The 19829-nt window shown below is 46.5% G+C and overlaps 1 protein-coding gene across 1 annotated transcript; it reads right to left on the bottom strand.

Moving 5' to 3' along the window:
* Positions 1-13905: 13905 nt before the first annotated feature.
* F5J12DRAFT_786608 (uncharacterized protein) lies at positions 13906-17420 on the bottom strand (the record flags this gene model as incomplete). Its single annotated transcript, XM_051743489.1, has 15 exons — positions 13906-14122; positions 14175-14234; positions 14289-14369; positions 14403-14536; positions 14631-14675; positions 14733-14881; positions 14929-15213; positions 15263-15441; positions 15491-15672; positions 15719-15756; positions 15808-15924; positions 15973-16048; positions 16133-16329; positions 16710-17181; positions 17358-17420. 15 exons carry the CDS (start codon positions 17418-17420, stop codon positions 13906-13908), a joined length of 2295 nt encoding a protein of 764 aa, XP_051595119.1.
* Between the last annotated feature and the right edge of the window lie 2409 nt (positions 17421-19829).

The following is a 19829-nucleotide window of genomic DNA, read 5'->3' as shown; positions in this document are numbered from 1 at the left end:
TGACTGGCAAGGGAACTAAGGGCTGATTGGTGGCAAGGGTCATTTGAGATTTCAGGTTGAGTTGGTCTCAAGGCAGAGGTGGATTCTAAAGTGCAGTCTGCTTGAGCTTGAGTGTGGGTTCTGGTCATGGGTGGTGAGTGACTTGCACAAGTGTCAGTCTGAATATACTGTTAAGTTTGTGACTGGATTGGGGGTCAAAGGCCAAAGGCCAAGTGCCAAGTGCCACAACCCTTGGTCTTAGCTCATGCACTAGACCCTTGGGTGAGCCAGGTTGAAGTCAGAGAGAACTGAGGGGGGGGGGGGGTCAGCAGCAAAAGCCAAGAGTTGTTTTGGGCTTAAGCTAGGAGCTGAGGGGTGAACTAGATTGATATTCAGACTGAGGAACTAAGTACAATGTATGTAGAGTATATATACCAAAGACCAGCAACCTGAAGGCTGGGGTTACTGGTGAGGGACTAAATAGTGGTGCAAGGAATTAACTAAAAGTCAAGCAAGCAGGCAGGGGTTGGAGAGCCAAAGACAGACACTGCTTCAGCACAAGTGAGGGCAGTACAAAAGCTGACTAGAAAGGTATAGTGAGAACAGAGTTCATTTTGGTGTTCAGCATTGACTTGGCATTCAGAACCTAAGACTGAGCTGTGGGTGTCCCAGCATATGACATGCAGTGAGTCAGATGGAGATGGAGTTGGAGCTGCAGACAGAGTGGAGGGTGTTGGATCCAGAGTGGAGGTTGCAGCAGAAGGTGACAAAGGTTTTGGAGGATGATGAGCTGCAGGATTGTCAAGTCTATAGAGAGGAATATACTCAGACTTCAAGTTGGTTGAAGCTGAGGTGCAGTAAAAAAAATATAAACTGCTAAGTGTCCGCTTTTGGATTATGTAATGCTGTGCTCAGTGAACCATAACTAAGGTAAAAGTGATAAACTCCAACACACCCCTTCAATGAGTATAGTCAAGAAGGAATTAAAAGAAAATAATACCCATAGCTTCAGAGAAACGAACATGCTTCTCCCTAGACTCACCCTTAGTCAGCACATCGGCCACCTGGTCATTGGTAGACACATAGTTGATGACTACTTCTTCAGAATCCACCTTCTCTCATATGAAGTGATGATGGATCGCAATATGTTTCGTCATGGAACATCACATTTCGAGCCAGTGAGATAGCAGATTGATTGTCAATGAGGAGGGGAGTGGGTTCATGTGATGACACAGTCTTGAGTTTGAGGACTAGGGTATGAATCCAGATAGCTTCCTTTGTGGCAGCACATGTGGCCATGTACTCAGCTTCTGTACTCAAGAGAGCAACAGATGATTGCTTTTTCGATGACCAGCTAACAGCTCCACCAGAAAGGATGAAAGTATAGCCAGTAACAGAGTGGTGGTCATTGATATCTGCTGCCCAATCTGCATCTACATACCTGATTGTGCATGCATTTGAGTCTCGCTTATAGGTAAGATGGACATTGGGGGTGCATCACAGATAGCGAAAAACACACTTTAGTGCAGTAGAGTGTTCATGCCCAGGGCATGCAGCATGATGGCTCAACATGCCTACAGTAAAGGCAAGGTCAGGCCTCATTGCTAGCATTGCATACATAAGGGCTCCAAGAGCACCCTGGTATGACTTGGTGTCAGCCTCTGGAATTTCTAGTTTTTTGAGCTTTAGGTTAGGATTGATGGGGGTCATGACAGCTTGCCCCTCACTCATTCCAAAGTGCTTGAGAATACTCTTGATATATCTCTTCTGTGAGAGCTGTATGATACCTTTATCATGGTCATGCAGTATCTGTGTTCCTAAAATCCAATGTGCCTCACCCAGATCTTTCATCTCATACTCCTGTGAGAGCTGAGCCTTGACATGCTCAATGGTTGTGCAGCACTTTGAGAGTATTAGCTTGCCATCTATATAGACAGCAACAACAATGAGTATGCCATTCTCAACTTTAAAGAAGAGGCTATGGTCAGCCTGGCTTTGAGTGAAACCCAGGGATTTGAAAACAGTCCAAAGACAAAAGTACCATGACTTGGGGGCCAGTTTAAGGCCATAGAGTGCTCGTAGCAGCTGCCAGACTTTGTTGCTGTCAGGAGGAAAGCCTGGAGGGGGGTGAAGGTATATTTCTTCATCTAATAGTCCATTTAGGAATGCAGATTTAACATCCATCTGATGAATTTTGGGATTATACTTAGTGGCAAGCACCAGGAGTATGCAGATGGTTGTGAACTTGGTGATGGGTGCAAACGTCTCTGTGTAGTTGATCCCATGTACCTGTGTAAAGCCTTTGGCTACCAAATGAGCCTTGTACCTCTCAATTTCACCAGTTGGCCCTCACTTGATCTTGTAGACCCATTTCAAGTCAATCAGTTTACAGCCAGGAGGCAGGGCAACTTCCTCATACAGTCCAATGGACTTAAAGGTCTGTAATTTGTCAATCATCACAGCATACCACTGATCTGCATTAGTGCATTGCATTGCATTGTTGAACGAGCAAGGTTCATTGTCATGTGTTGTGGATGCTTTGTAAGCCACTTCCTCATTCGTCTCAGCCACCTCAGCCTTGCTGTTGCCACATGCATGCTCTTGCTCTTGAGCAACTTCGTCGATGGGGCTTCCACCCTCACTCTCTGCACCTGAACCCTCCAGCACCTCAAGCTGTTGACTAGGTAAGGTTGTCCTGTCATAGGAATTGATGAAAAAGTGATAATCATCATCTCTAGGTGGCACTTTTCATGTTCTGGTGGACCTGCAGGTCTCTTGAGGCAGAATTGGAGTTGGATAGGGCTGCAGGGGTGTCGCTTTATGCATGGTAGGTTTTGGCGTCATCCTAGCTCGCTTTCCTGATGGTTTTGAGGCCATTTCAAGCGCTTTTTTAGGACTCCAGCTGCTGCCTGGCATGTTACCCTCCAAGTGCTGTGGGGAATGATCTACCATTGATCCTGAGTGATCAGGTGCATTGTTTGAGTCAATTTTGACCTCATGGACAACATCTTCACTCTCTCCCTCACTAGACTTGAGATCCCCATCATCAGACTCCATGTGAGCATGGCCTTCCATGCCCAAAGCCCTGATGGTATCCAGGTGCAACATATTGCCCTTTTGGGCATTCCCTCTTATGTCCACTGGTTTACTAACCATGCCTGCAGGATCTTCTTCTATCCAGACACACTCTAGGCCCACTGCTGTGCTTCCCTCATCAAATACTACATCCTGGGATTCGAAGACATGACCAGTGGGCTGGTGTAAGCATAGGTATGCTTTCTTGTTCTCTGCAAAGCCCAGATGAATGCATTTTAAGGACTTTGCATCTAGCTTCTTTCTTTTTTCCTCAGGTATATGTATGTGTGCAGTGCAGCCAAAGGTTTGGATATGGGCCAGCAATGGCTTAATCCCTGTAAAGGCTTCATATGGTGTGGTGTCCTCGGAGATAGCACAGGTTGGTGATTGGTTGATTAGGTAGGCCACATACTGGATAGCATCCCCCCAATATTTATTTGGCAGTCCAGCATCTTTTAGCATCGCCCACACACTTTCAACAAGTATGTGGTTCATCTGCTCAGCAATGCCATTCTCCTGTGGGGTATAGGCATTCATCTTGTCATGGTGGACCCCTTTCGACTTGAGGTAGGCCTTGAACTCATCTGAGCCATACTCCCCACCTCTGTCACTCTGAAAATAATTTGCTTTTTCACCAGTCTCGCCTTCAGCTCGAGCAAGGTAGTCTTTCACTGAGGGGAAGACTTTGTCCTTGGATTTTATTAGTTTAACCACAAGGTGGTGCGAGTGAGCATCAATGAAGGTTATGAAGTAGTGGTGTCCAGTTTGGGCTGTAGTCTCCATGGGGCCACATACATCAGAGTATGTCCAGTAGAGTACTGTTGGGCTTTCAATGTTTGACCTGATGGGTATCACCTTATGGTGTTGCTTCCCTTCAAGGCAAGGTTGGCATACAGAGTTTGAGTGCTCAGTGCCAGTAAGCTCCATGCCTTCAACCATTCCTGCTTTAACCAGTTTAAGCACAGATTTTGTATTTGCATGCCCAAGTCATTGATGCCACAAGTCAAGTGTGGCTACAGACTTTGGTGCTGCAGCTGTGAGTGCCGGGAAAGTAAGGGTAGGGTCAAGTAGTGGAGATGGTCCTTGTATGACAAGTGCTCTGTGACTTGGAGAGTGAGTCCTTGCTGCAAGGATGTAGAGTGAGCCTTGACGATGACCCACACCTACAGTGTCCATACCATCAGTGATTGAGCATGTTCCACCCATGAAGGTGACCTGGACATTTCTAGTGGCAAGGTATGCCACCAAGAGGAGGTTTGTGCTGAGATCTGGAACAAAATAGACCTTTTGTAGTAGGATTCTACTGGTCTTCCCATTTGGAAGATCCATACAAAGTTCGATCCATCCAATGGCAGTAGCAGGAATTGTGCTCCCATTTCCAATGACTACAGGCTGCGGGGGTGAGAGCATCTTTAGCGAAGTGAACCATTTCTGCTGACAGCACATATTCACAGAGGCACTGGAGTCAATGACCCAGTGCATGTGTAGATTCTTGCCATTGTCAGTGGCCATGAGGAGCCATAGGGTGCTGTCTTCAGCAGGTGAGATGCATGCAACTTTAGCAACAAGTTTGTCCTCCTTAGGCTTATCCTTTTCAGCCTGTGATGGGGACTTGGCTGCCTCATCAGCCTTCTTCTTGTAGCAGTCATCTTTGACATGGTTTGTCTTCTTGCAATAGCCACAAGCCTTCTTCTTTTTCTTGTCATTCCTCTTTCCCTTTTTGTTAGGCATCTTTGTTACGAGGGCAGTTTGTGCTGAAGAGGTGCAGCGAGACTTCTCTTCTATCAAGACTTGGGAAATGACAGAGTCCAAAGTTAGTTTCTCATCAGACGACATGAGTATAGTGCCAAGGGTTGAGTATGAGGTTGGAAGGGAGATGACCATGGCTATGGCAACAAGAGAGTCTTCAAGGGGCTGTCCAAGAGACTTTAGGATTGTTGCCTTCTGCCACATGGCATTAAGCTGTGTCTCCATCGAGACATCATCTGCTAGGGTACCATGAAATAGTTTGCCAATAAGGTAGGCTATCATTTGTTTCCCTTTGCCTTCATAGTGCTTGCATAGCTTTTTCCAGACTTCTGCTGCCATTGTGGCATGCAGAACACCACTAAGTGGGTCATCCTTTAGAGTAAGCATGATTTGAGCCCTTGCTTCTTTATCCTTGTAGTGCCAGTCTGCACATGCAACTGGATCAGCTGCTGCATCAGGTGCCTTCAACTTTCCTTCTATGAGCTCCCAAAGTCCATGGACATCTAGGATCATCATAATTGGGTACTTCCATGTCTGGAAGTTCAAACCATTGTCTTCAAGGGACGGTATGTCATAGAGTCAACTGGAGGCTTGAGTAGCTTTACCCAAAGGTGTAGTAGAGGTTACTGTTGAGGCAGAGACCAGGACCTTTGAGGGACTGGAAGTGGATGCTGGCAGACCAGACATAGTAGACACTTTTTACCAGACTTGATGTGTTCAACTTTCCTAGGATTAGAACTCGCAAGTGGGGCTCATAACCTTTTGGAGGATGACAAGCTGCAGGATTGTCAAGTCTATAGAGAGGAATATACTCAGACTTCAAGTTGGTTGAAGCTGAGGTGCAGTAAAAAAAATATAAACTGCTAAGTGTCCGCTTTTGGATTATGTAATGCTGTGCTCAGTGAACCATAACTAAGGTAAAAGTGATAAACTCCAACAAAAGGTGCCTGGGGTGTCAGCATTCCCTGTAATGATGGTTTGAACAATATACTGCCCAGTACCCAGTCAATCGACAGATTGAAGCAGGTGAGCCAGTTATGTCCCAATACCAGCAAACATGAAGAATCCAATGGAGTAACATAAAATGAAACAGAGTTGACATCACTGGAAGGAAAGTGGAGGGAAAGATCTACTTCTTGGGAAATGACAGCATTTGTACTACCATCAAACAAGCAGAGTGGAATTGGTGGAGAAATGGAAGAAACAGGAATAGCATATTTTTTGATTATGGATTGGTCTACAAAACAATGAGAAGAGCCAGAATTGATCAACACAGAAACAGTATCAACAGAATAATCAAGAAGAGTTACAGATGGAAGTAAAGAATTGGGACTAGAGAGAGTGGATGTGTTGAGTCAGATGTCTGGTTGCACACAGTTGGGATCAATGCTTCCTCCAGGCTGTGCAAGCTCCCTGGAGGAGCGGACTAATTTTTTGGCTCTGCCTTCTCTGCAGGCAGAGGAGGTGGAGTTCCAGCCATAGCTGCATGGGCTTTGGCTGTGCAAGAGGTAGACTTGGGGCAGAGTGGCCAGGCTTGCCACAGAAGGGGCAAAGGTTGTTTTTCATCCTGTGCTGGTGTTCAGTGGAGGTGAGTTTTCCATCCTTACCCAGGAGGTGGGCAATGTTGGACTTTGACATGTCAGACTTGGGAGGATCTTTCTGCTTGCCCTTGCCCTTTACATCAGACTTTGGAGCAGAGGTGGAGGATGATGATTTAAGCTTGTTGTTGGAATTGGAGGACTGTGACTTGTCAGTGGAAGACTTGGTGGTGTGTGAGATCTCCACTTTATGCTCCCAGTAGTGTGCATCAATGGTCTGAGTGACTTTGTGGAGTTGTGCAAGGGCAGAAGGTTTTCTGATGCGAGTGATCTCATCCTTGATGTGGTCTGGAAGTCCACTATAAAAGCAGTGGTGGAGTGCACCAACACCATAGTCTTTGACCTGCAAAGCCCAGTGATTGAACTCCATGACATATCTGGTAATTCAAGAGCCTGTTAAGTATGGGTTTACCCTTGGGTGACTGTGCTTCAGGACTGGGTGACAGGGGCTAAGTCCAGCTGACCAAAGTCAAGGCTGGGAGACAGGGGCCAAGTCTGGTTGGACTGGAGTTGAGGCTGGAGGTCAGGGGCCAAGTCTGGAGGACTGGACTCAAGACTGGGAGCATGGGAATAAGACTGGTCTTGGAGTGTGCACAAGGGGAAGCCAGTCTGGAGTTGGATCTACCTCCCTTGGTCTCAGCTTATGTGTTGTACCCTTCTGCAAGCCAGGGAGAGGTCTGGGACAGGGGCTGGGGATAGTTTAAGGCTTGGCCTTAGCTATAGAGTAGACTCAGAGAGTAGTACAGGGTTGAGGGTAATACTAAGTTGATATTCTGACTGGAGTGCTATGAAGTATGTACAGGGGTTAAATACATGAGTCCAGTCTGGGATAATGAACATGAAGCCAGACTTGTGAATAAGCTATTAGCAAGATGATTACAAGAGCATGGACAGCCATAGGGGCAGTGCCAAGGCTAATAGTCAAAGTCTGGGTGACTGGCATAACTGGGGTTAGACACAGGATTTGTACAGTAAGCAGAGTCAGACAAAAGGAGACTAGACTAATTATAGTACAAACAAAGGAAAACAGACAGAGTTATGTCTGGGTGACCCAGACATGGACCTGGGAGGACTGGGGTGGAGCAGTGCAAGGCTGGGAGGCTGGAATGGACCAGAGATAGGGGTAAAAGACTGGACTTGGGTTATTCAGGCCAGAGTTGGGTTTTCTAGGCTGGACTAGGACTGGGCTTGACCTGGAGATAGGGGCTTTGGGTCCAGACTGGACCAGGATTGAGTCTGAGAGTCATGGATATGACAGAGCCATCTTTCATAGTAAGGTTCTCAAGTTGTTGGATGGCATCTGCTATGGCATCATGCAGACAAAAATTGGTTGTGAGCTCATGTAAGAACTTGTGGTAGTCATCCATCCAGAGAGGATGGTCATAATTTTCAGGGTTTAGTAGGTCCAGCTTGAACCAAGCCAGAGCCATACCCTTAAGATAAGACTGAGTGAAGGTAACCTTCACCCTGTCAGAGCAGAATGCATGGGGGCAGTCTTGAAAGTTCAGCTTGCATTGTACAAGGAACTCACAGAGTTCCTTAGGGTTGGAGCCATCAAAGGTGTCAGGCTTGTGGACTTTGGTTTTTGGAGTGGAGTCCCCAGTGTGCAAACCTAGACTGTGCAAGTGCATGGACAACTCTAGCAAGAGCTATGAGGGGATCCTCTGGTGGCTCAGCCAGGTCTTCAGGGATATCCCCATCACTGCTGCCCCTGCTGTTGGGATCACCATCAGGGTCATCAGGGTCAGGGTTGGGTCCATCATCTTGGTTATGAGGAGACAGAGTATGGAAGGCTGTTGGGTGGAGGTCAGAGCAACCAGCCTGTGAAGCACTTTTGCCTTCAGTGTGAGAGCAGCATTGAGTGGAGAAGGATTGGAACTGTTCAATGACAGAAGGGAGTCGACATGGATTAGCTAGCACTGCAGTGAGGTTCTCAGTGACCTCTCTCTGGGATTGAGCTTGAGTTCTCATAATGGTGTAAGTTTTTTGGAAGACAGAAAACAAGATCATACAAGTGTGAGTATGAATATACTGTCAAGCCTGGGCCTACTCTGACCAACTCCGATGCTTGATAAGGTCTGGAGAGAGGTTTGGAAGCAAGTCCAACTCAAAGGGACCAAACTCCAACTGGTGGAGTGTTGGCAAGAATGAAGTCTGCCAAGGCAAAGGCAGAGCAGAGTGAGGGTGTTGGGTTTAGCTCATGTGCTACCCCCTTGCACAATCTCAGCCCTCATATTTCAGAGGGAGAGCACAGATGGATAGTTGGAGGTAACTCCAACAGACAAAAGACAGAGACAGAGGGAGTAGGAATTAAGTTGATATTTGTACTGAAGAATAATGGAGTATGATACATGCTTTTATACTATTATGGAGGTACAGTACACTTCAGGTAACCATTTTTCATATGAATTTAGGCTGAATAGTTTCTCCAAACCATCCAGCCTAATAGCCTCCCAGACCAAGGTCTGCCCAGGGACATCTGGTCATGTCCCAGGGCTATGCAGATTTTTAGGCCCTGGGACAGATGAGATTTCCCACATAGCCATCCATTCAAATGCAATTATTTGGGATGTCCCAAGACTGCCTTGGGTGACTGGGGTCCCTACTCCTGAAAGTGCAGCTTATATTAGCATTGAAATAGCTGCAGAAATCCTAGCCCCCTTGCTCCTCTGACAGATTTAATCCACAAAGTATCCTTTGACCTATACATCCCCTCCCATCCCACCATGCATAGTAGTATACAATAGTACTTTTCATGTACATCTTTGCAATGTGATTCTGCTGTATTGGGACATCTCACTAGTTGCCAGGGAGATGACCCACCTGGGCCTCCACATTTGCCTTGAAAATTGCAATAATAAATTCAATCAATTTGTGTCTATACCTCATGCAATTTGTACTGTATGAAGGAAGAAGTGAATGGTTTTTGAACACTTGTGTGACAAGCCAATATCTTAAAGTCCCCCACATAGAACATGGGGTTGGTCACCTTTGCAACACCATCTGCAGAGGGCAGAATGTCCCAGATGAGCCTCTGAGGTCATCATGGGGCATTGTGCTGGTCTGCAAAGGTAACTTAGGAGGATATGCCATCATAGCCCACTGAGGCTGGGATGGGACATCCCACTGTTCCCTCTGCCAAGCAGTGGGATGTCCCACAACAGCCTCTAAGGCTATGTTGGGATGTCCCACCCTCCCCTTTGCCAAGCAGTGGGATGTCCCACAACAGCCTCCAAGCCTACATTGGGACATCCCACCCTCCCCACTGCCAACCAGTGGGACATCCCACCCTCCCCACTGCCAACCAGTGGGATATCCCCCAACAGCCTTTAAGCCTACATTGGGACATCCCACCCTCCCCTTTGCCAATCAGTGGGATGTCCCACAACAGCCTCTAAGGCTACATTGGGACATCCCTCCCCCCCCTCTGGCAAGCAGTGGGATCTCCCACAACAGCCTCTGAGGCTACATTGGGACATCCCTCCCCCTCCTCTGGCAAGCAGTGGGATGTCCCACAGCAGCCTCTGAACAAGTGGGGAATGGTGCATTGCTCTTCACATAGTCTTGTTCCCATGTCACCAGTTTACCCCCATGCTACTGATATTAGTACCTGGACAATATATATTTGCTCAACTGTTAGAGCACTGTTTATCACCTAAGAGGTTGCTTCAATCCCAGCTCTGGTCACATTTCCATCATAAGGCTACATTTGGACATCCCACTTCCCCCTCTGGCAGCTGGGGGTAGTGTTGCTGTGGCTCAGGGAGCTGTCCTAAGCCAAGGGCCATACCACATCTATATTATTGAGTATTAAAATAATTATTGTGGATTTGGTATGTGGCAACACAAGGCTACATTTGGTAATAGTTGTCATAGTGACTAAGCTGCTTGTTGTTGAGCAGGTCAGCCTTTGGAGCTGAGCCACAGCAACACTAGCTGAGGCTATGTCCCAGAACACCCTCTTGGGTTATATTGGGACATCCCACCCCACTCTCCAGCAGCCAGTCCAGTGGTTGTAGCACCTGGTGAACATCTAGGAGGTCACTGGTTCAATCTTAGGACTGGTCACATCTTCCTCATAAGGCTACATTGGGACATCCCTCCCCCCCCTCTGGCAAGCAGTGGGATGTCCCACAACAGCCTCTAAAGCTGCATTGGGAACATCCCTCCCTCTGATCTGGCAAGTAGTGGGATGTCCCACAATAGCCTCTAAGGCTACATTGGAACATCCCTCCCCCCCTCTGGCAAGCAGTGGGATGTCCCATGACAGCCTTTAAAGCTACATTGGGACATCCATCCCCCTCTCTGGCAAGTAGTGGGATGTCCCATGACAGCCTCTAAGGCTACATTGGGACATCCCTCCCCCTCCTCTGGCAAGCAGTGGGATGTCCCACAACAGCCTCTAAGGCTACATTGGGACATTCCTTCCCCCCCTCTGGCAACCAGGGGGATGTCCCACAATAGCCTCTAAGGCTATATTGGGACATCCCTCTCCCCCTCTGGCAACCAGTGGGATGTCCCACAACAGCCTCTGAGGCTACATTAGGGCATCCCACCCTCCCCTTTGCCAAGCAGTGGGATGTCCCACAACAGCCCCTACACCTACATTGGGACATCCCTCCCCACCATCTGGCCAGCAGTGGGATGTCTCACAGCAGCCTCTAAGGCTAAGTTGGGACATCCCACCCCCCTGTCTGGCCAGATGTCCCACACCACTCTCCACATAACACAAGGCCAAAATGCTATCAGACCATTTGCATGATCATAGGAGGCATGCACCCTTGTTGCACTCCAAAAATTTCCAGATTGAAGGACCATGTTGGAAATGGTGTATTCTGTGCATTGCACTCCACATAGTTTTGTTCCCACCTCACTGGCCCATGCCCCATGCTACTGATGCTATCACCTAGACAATATACACAGCTGAGCAGTCAGATCACCTGGTTAACACCTAAGAGGTTGCTTCAATCCCAGCTCTGGTCACATTTCCATCATAAGGCTACATTGGGACATCCCACCCCCCCCCCCCTCCAGCAGCCAGTGGGATGTCCCACAAAAGCCTCTCCAGCTATGTTGGGACATCCCATCCCCCTTCCATAAACCAGTGGGATGTCCCACAACAGCCTTTCAGGCTATGTTGGGACATCCCAACCCCCTTTCCAGAAACCAGTGGGATGTCCCTCAACAGCCTTTCAGGCTATGTTGGAACATCCCATCCCCCCTTCCAGAAACCAGTGGGATGTCCCACAGCAGCCTCTCAGGCTATGTTGGGACATCCCATCTCCCCCTCTGGACACCAGTAAGATGTTATACAAATGCCACAGAGGCAAATGTTGGACATCCTACCCTGTATCTCTGACATCCACATTGCCTCTGCCCACAATTGGCATATATATTGTCACATTGTAACAGGCTCAATCAATGGCACCAATCAGTTCAAGTCAGATCACCATGATTTTTGGAGATTCAGAATCAGGGCAATGAGACACAGGTCTGCCTTGCAGATGTCCATTTCACATATAACCAAGATTGTGAGCCCATTATTGCATAATTCTTTGCACAAGATTCATATCCTTTGAGCCCTGTGTAATTTCTAGGGAACAGTACCAAAAAATATGTGCAGAGATGAAAGGTCAGTGACCAGATGAGCAGTGAGCAGTGAATAACTGCATTTGAGTGGGTGTAGCCATATGCATGAGTAGTTGCTGACATGATCAGGTTCACTCAATGGCTCCAAATGTCCTATACATATCATTTCTTGAAATAGTCATGGCACCCAAAGAATGCTATTCAAATTGTATCCAGCAATCATACTCTGCAGGTCTCAAGTGTTGTATTATTTCTCAATCTATGTCCTTCTACTATGATTTTATTTGAAGCAAGTCTTGAGATGTGAGGCAAGGGGACACAGGTAGGGGGTAGCACATGATTGATAAGCAGCCACCAAGTGTAGATAAGACAATACTACGTGTAGAACTTCAGATCACAACAACACACTGCATAATTGCATAAATTTTTGGTACTGTTCTCTAGATGATACACAGGGCTCCAAGGATATGAATCTTGTGTGAAGAAATATGCAATAATAGGCTTCCAATCTTACTTATATGTGCAATGAACATCTGGAAGGAGAGGGCTCTCTACTGCCCAAAAAGCATTGAAAGCCTGCTGCACAATTGATGTATAGAAGACCACTATTAGTTTGCTAAGGTGTACAGATGCCTAGGTCACTTGCAATTTTGATTGTATATGTGAAATCAGCCTATGCTTTTTCAGACTTATATAGTGCTAGAACTAGTCTAATTTTTACACCAGGACCTACATCTAATTTCCCTGATTCTGAATCTGCAAAAATTGCGGTGATCCGACTTGAATTGATTGAGATATCAAAGTTATAACATTTAGCTACTATATGTGTGTGATTTTGTTTATTTGGCCTTGTTCTCAGTTTTGAAAATAGCTGTAACATGAGGAGCAACAAGGCACAAACACAGTAGCTAGGGACTGCAGGAATTGTATATACAGATTGAGGCATCATGTACAGTGCCTAACAGCAATGGACATGTGATGGACATTGGTACCATATGTGATTTGACCTTGGACTGCCCCTAACAAAGAGTTGATAAGTGGCCAGTACTGAAATGTAACAGTAACAGCTGGGGTGACTGACACAAAACTATGGGATGTGGTAGAGGACTCCCAGGCAATCAGGGAGAAAGAGGGAAAATGCCAATTGGATCACCCAATCTTGAGGTATACACTAAACTGCCTTGAAACCCTTCAAACACAACAGCAGGAATATCTCAACAACGAGCATGCAGAATTGGGTGAACAAGGGCACCCTGGAAATGGGTCAGTGAGAGGGATTTGTGGCTTGAAAAGTGAGAGAAGCAGTGCAGATATGCATGAGGTATGATGAGAGGACCTCAAGGGGTGGGCCTTGCCACAAAAACATGAACATCTCCATAACTACTGCACCAATCACAATGATCTAGACATCTCCAGGGAGTCGTCATCTAGTAGTGCGAGTCTGCAAAAAAGCGAGAGATGTGTCAGAGAAACCACTGAGATACAGCCCCAAGATGATAGGGGTAACTCCAGGCAAGTGAACAAGCAGGTGATGACCTCAGGACAACAGTTGGGGTGATCGAACATGGGCCTCAGGAAGGCAGTTGGGTACTCATAGATAAACACAGAAAACAAGGAGCCACCATGATCAGACCATTGGATCCTGAGCTACATGCAAAACTGTCTCACTGCCCTCTGAACACAAAAATGGTGATATCTCAATAGCAGCTCCATGGAATTAGACAAAAGAGACCCCCCCAGAGAGGTCTTGGCGAGGGGAACGAGTGGTGTGAAAAGCGATAGGAAAGGTGCAGGACTGAGTGGAGAGCCACAGACCTGTCCCCCCAAATCTGATGGTAACATCATTGCTGACACCAGCGACATCAATATACAAGCAGCACATGACAAATATGTTGTAGGGGAAGCAAAAACTACACTAGTAGTAATCTTCATTTATATACTCCTCAGTGAAGTTGTCCTCATATTGTGCAGCATTACCCCTGTTAACCCAATGAGGTTCACCTGACTGGGTTGGAGGGTAGTAGTCATCAGTATATGGACTGTTGTAGTAAGGATGGTTGGTTCGAGATGGAATGCGATGGAATCCTTGGTGAGATGGAGGAAATTGATTGCAGTAGGCCAGAAGGTAACACCTAGAGAGAATGCAAGTCAATGGTGAAACCTCTGCAAAATTGAATTACTCACATGATATGGGATATTAGATGGGCCAGGATCACAATAGTTTGTATGGTCACCCTGAGAATCCTACATAATTTTTCCTTAGTCTTGTTACTGAAAGTCAGAGACCTGGATACTCACTTGTTGTCTGGGAAAAGACTGCTGGGCTGGGCCGGCCTCTTGCATGTGAGGACAGCTTGGAAGATTATCCTGATGTAGATCCTATATGATGCTTCATTAGTCTTGTTATCAGACCATAGGAACCAAACCCTACCCCATATTGCAGAGCTAGGCATGGGAGGCTTGGATGGGCCAGGCTCTTGAGTGTGCACATTGCTTGGAATTGTGGACAGGTCATGATGCAAATCTTGTGCAATGGGGCATGCATCCTGGCATTGATTGCATGGTGCAGTTCAACAGTCAGACTGTAAAGCCTTGCGAACATCAGCAGATACCAGATATTGAGTAAAGAGCAGAACTTACCTGGGGACCAATAGTATCACAATTTGATGCCTCCATGTGGGGTCGCTTCCAAGAGGGAAAAGGGAGTTGTTGCTGTGGTCAGGGTTGTGGCTGTCGAAGGACCTCCATGCCTTGCTGCTGGTGATCCATTTCCTTGAGGGACTTCTGCCACTCTGGATCATCTGAGATCTGCTGCAAAACAGTACCATTGGTAGCTTTGACAAGCACGATCTCACCCTTCAAAGGGTCAGCATCCAAAATATCAATGACCTCTACACAGAACTTCAGCATCCAACTGGATGAATAAAATAGGGAATACCTTTGTTCCAGCACTTAATCTCAATTTCCAGCACATCATCCAGACTATCTTGTTCTTCCTCATCATCAGTTTGCCCATCATACAAAAGACCCAGTTTTCTCCGAAGGCAAGGCACTACAAGTTGACAAAGAGGGCCAGCCTTAAGTTTCTTGTACTTGAAACCAGGGCCCAGTGGAGATACACCATGCAGCCAGTTGACAATAGTGAGGCGGCTCTTCTGCAAAAACTCAAGAAGCTGGTGCCAGGAAACTTTCTGGGGATCACCAACTTCAATGCCACATGTGACTGAGCAAAGGATCAAGATAAATGCACATACAGCACAAGAATAACTTACTGCACAGATCTCTCAATGCAGCCAACATCTTCCCCTTCATCATGCTTCTGAATACTCTACAGTTGTGGTCTCTTGGAGTCTCCTTTGTATGGCAATGTAGTTCCAGCACAGAACCCACATCTCCAATGGAACCAGTGCCAGCCACCCTGGCATCTGCACCATTGCCATTCCTGAGACACCTACAACAATCCAATGAGGTCGAATGAAACATGCAAGAAATAAACTTACTTGAAAATTGTGGTATACTTATCCATGAGTGACCAGACATCGATGCCATTTTCATTGATGAAGTTTCTTATTGTCTCGGAGCCTCCAAATATGCCAGAAGTTTGACATCCTGCAGGGTCCTGTCCAACATACATTACCACTCCAACTATCTCAATATCCTCAAGATTGGACCATGCCTCTGCCTGTGGAACGATCAGAATCAATGGCTGCACAGTTGCAACCACATACCAATCCAGAAAATTGTGTCTTTGCATTGTCCACTCTAGCTGCAATAGATTTGACAGATCGATTAGTCAGTATGGCAGAGGAGCTCTCACTCCACTCATAGACAGCTTTTAACTTTTCCCTCCTTGCTGCAAAGTCATCCTTGGGGATGCCTATCATGAGGGTGTTGTACTCCTTCATAATCAAATTGTTGATTGAATTTCGATCAGCTGGTCAGGATGTTAGAATGGTAGATGTGAGAGGGAGGAAAGCCATACCACCATCTGGTTTGGGCTGCATGGCCCAATACCACAAGTGGAAGAGGTTGGCCTCATTAATTTTGGTATGAGAAGCCTTAACACTAAATCCCACAGCAATGAGTATGTCATGTGTAGACCACCTGTGCTGTCAGCCAAGTTCTTCTGCTGTCATCTTGACATCCTTCACAAAAGCATGTATTTCGTCTAATGCTGCTGTGGACAGATTCCCCAGCTTCTTGAGGTTTGGGAGTTGGGTGTCACAGTCACTGTGGTTTGCAGCATCAATGTCCTTGGCATCTATAGCCCTACCTTCGCCCTTCTTCTGAAGTCTAGTATAGATTGGGCCACCTTCTTGATGAGGATGGAAAATGTCCCCTACAGGATGGGCAGAGTCATCAGACTCATATGCAGGTGGTGAGGATGGGGGAAGCAGGGACTGGGCACAAGAAATGGTCTGAGCATTGCAAGCTCATGCATCATCATCATCTAGGAGTCAACATGTCAACATGAGGCAGATGTGTATATAGATGGTAACAGGACAGGATCACAACAATTCTTTATCTATATAACAACCAAGGGAATGATGGGTGGCAGGAAACAGTCACAAGTATCCAAAGCACCAAGCTTTGAAACACAAGTGGGCACCAAGCCCACCATTGCATGACCAGAGAGGCACCAAACCCCAAAATCAAAAGAAATGAGAATTATCTGAAAAAAATGTGAGAGAACGAGGGATACAAAATGGAAAAACCTACCATGGGAGTCACTCGAGCTCTCCATCTCATCGTCATTCTCATTCTTATTGTAATTGGAACCCTTGTCATCATCATTTCTACTGGGCAGCCGGTCATTCTCTTTCTTGCTACCAGATGGCAGGTCATCCTCTTTCTTGCTACCAGATGGCAGCTCATCCTTGTTCTCACTACTGGATGGCTGATCATCCTCATTCTTGCTACCAGACAGCTGATCATCCTTGTTCTCATTACTGGAAGGCTGGTCATCCTCATTTTCATTGTTGTCAGGATTCTCCTCCATCTCCTCCATTGCAGAGTCCTCATCATGGATTTGGTCATCCAGGCACAGGGAAGGGGGAGGGAGCATTGGGGTGTTCGTGATGGAAGGACAAGGTGTCAAGGAGCATCTTCTATCTCTCAAGCCAAACATGTGCTCTTCCCAGCCTTTGGGAGGCTGGACTGCACACCACAGTTTCAGTTTGCCAATCATATCCTTCAGAGTAGATTGCCATGAGCAGAAAACAACATTAGAGTAATGGATGAGAAATATACTACAAGACGTACCTCTGAGTGTTGCACTCCATCATTAGAGACAACAGCACCACCTTTTTTTACTCATTTGGAAACTGGGGCATTTTGTGAGGACAGAATCCTTCAGTTGCAAAGAACGTGAGTGTTCAAGTCAGCAATGGAGTCCCTCGAAGGCTCCAGGATATCAGCAGAGTGGGGCATGGTTGTATGGGGGTGTTGAGAAACGGGGGGAGGCAAGGTGAGTATTTAAGGTCAGAGCATGTCAAGCCAAGATGAACCACATGGGAAAAAAAAACCATCTAGAACATGTTGTCTCAGCATGCAAAGTTCTGGATATAGCATCAGCAAGGACATATGAAACCACAAAAAGAGGACACAACATAAGTGAGACAAAGGAAAAGCATGCAGGAAAGAAGTGGTTGTAATGCATTGTCACACACCAAAGGTGTTTGGTGAGGTGGACATGGATACAGCTGATGAATGGAGATGAAGACCATAGCCCTCATGTGAAGAAGGACAGCCAGAAATGTCAGCAGTCATCCCTCACACAAGAACAAGTCATCAGTGCCAGAGAAAAAGAAAGGGAGCAAGTTAAGTGCTGGCTAAAATTCTTAAGTGCCCATGTATGGCATTCTGGTTTTCAACATGTCTCCACCATTTCTGCAGATACAGAGACCATTCCCACACTCACTTGTGGTGCTCAGCCATGCAATCTTACCTTCCAAAATTGGAAAGGGTTTGCACACTCCACATGTTTCTACAGCACTCCCTCCAAAAGATGCTCATTTCACTAACTTCTTCTGATATGGCTGCCTCTACATCAATCATTTCGCTTGTCCCCTTTGCTAGGGACCATGGCTACATATATCTACCAGGAGTTCCTACCAGCTTCCATCCTGAAGCATCCTGGTACATCCCACCCTCATCTGTGCCCTCTCAGCCCATCCAGCTTGGACAGTGTGTTCTTTGGTCACCTCAGGTCTGTCATTCACTTGGAAAGGTCTTATGTGGTTGTTTCAGTCTCTCCAGTCCAAGAAGCATATGGATCCTTCCTCCCTGCTCCCTGCAATGTCTTCATACTGGTCTCATCCATCATTCTTCCAAGATTGTGACAGCTACAGTATAATCTACTGTTCTCCACTCTCCCTGATTGCATCCATGATGAGTATGATGCACATCTTGCCTCCTTGTTGCAAGATACAGCAGAAGACACTCCCCCTTCATCCTCTCTTCCAACAGAGCCTCATTCATGAAGTTTTTATTTGCTTCACTGAGAGGATGGTTTGGGGGGGAAGGTTGCAATCCCCTATGCTCCTGTCACCCCACAGACCCCCAAAGCTTGACCCCTGTTGACATCTGACTCACCCTGTCCACTTTTGGATGTACTGTATTGGCATCAGATCAGCACTGCCTCTCTGTCATCCCACCTTGGCCTAGAAGCAATCTCTTTGAGATGTGACATGCACAGCCTCCCCCTAATGTGATTCCAGTGTGCTTTCCCAGTTCCTGACATCACTTGACTCATACTTTGATGTTCTGACTGTCTTTGACTCACCTATTGCCAATACTTACCAATCTTTTGACTTTGCTTACTGGTTCTTTGCTTTTTGGCTTGCTAATCCTTACCAATGCTTACCAATGCTTTCCAAGACAATTACCCATTGCTTACATTCCTTATTCATTGGTTACCAATCACTTACCAAGTGTTTGCACCTTGTTTTCCAAGGGCAACACCCCTGTACTGTATATAAATCGCTGTACTTAGATAGCAAAAAAAAAAAAGACATCAGAGAGCCCCTCTTGCTTGCATTTTATCATCACTCAGTAATTCATTCAGCAGCTTTGATAGTTGAGACTTTATTAAGGGTCTAACTATCATCTACTTCACTTATCCTTGTCTATCATCAATATACTTCACTCCAAGCCCTCCCTGAGCTCAGTGCAGCTTAGGACATTGAATTAAGCTGCCATCCATCCTTCTGTAGGCTGACAGCAGTCTACCCTATTGCTTTCTATCACATTCTTGCTCCCTCTTTGTCAGGAGCACCCCCAACCCTCAGCACTCATCCTTGAGTGTCATAGCTCACAAAAAACCACCCAAATCAAAGGCTCTACCACCTAGATACTGCATAGGCACACCACCACTTGCTCTTTTTGTCTTTTGTGTTGGTTTTGGTTGGTTTTCACCACTGAACCACACTTTGACTCACACTGGTGTAGGAATGACTTCAATGACAAGCTGGGCAGTGGAGAGCTCTATTTGGATTGGGAAGACCTTCATGGAAAGTGGTCAGCCTACACAAAGAAGGCCTTTGGGGCCAATGGTACAGAGGATGGCAGCAGAGAGGATGAGGCTGGTCAAACCACAGTAAAAGCATGGAAAGGAAAAAAGCAGTCTCAATTCTCCCTGTCCACCAATGACAATGGCACACCCATTCTTCCAAATCTCTTGGACTTATGGACACTGGAATTAAAGGACATCATGAGGGTGTTCATAACCAGCCATTATCATACATGCCAATTTCCATGGTTGATGAGTTACTAACATCTAAACACAGGCTTGGCTTGTGGGAAGACAAATGCCAGTGTACCTTGGGCTGCAATAGCTGA

The sequence above is a fragment of the Pisolithus orientalis genome, assembly GCF_024613125.1.
Source record: "Pisolithus orientalis strain OTSU chromosome Unknown F5J12scaffold_61, whole genome shotgun sequence".
Lineage (NCBI taxonomy): Eukaryota > Fungi > Basidiomycota > Agaricomycetes > Boletales > Pisolithaceae > Pisolithus > Pisolithus orientalis.
The sequence above is the reverse complement of the archived record's forward strand: the minus strand, read 5'-3'. Positions and strand labels throughout refer to the sequence as shown.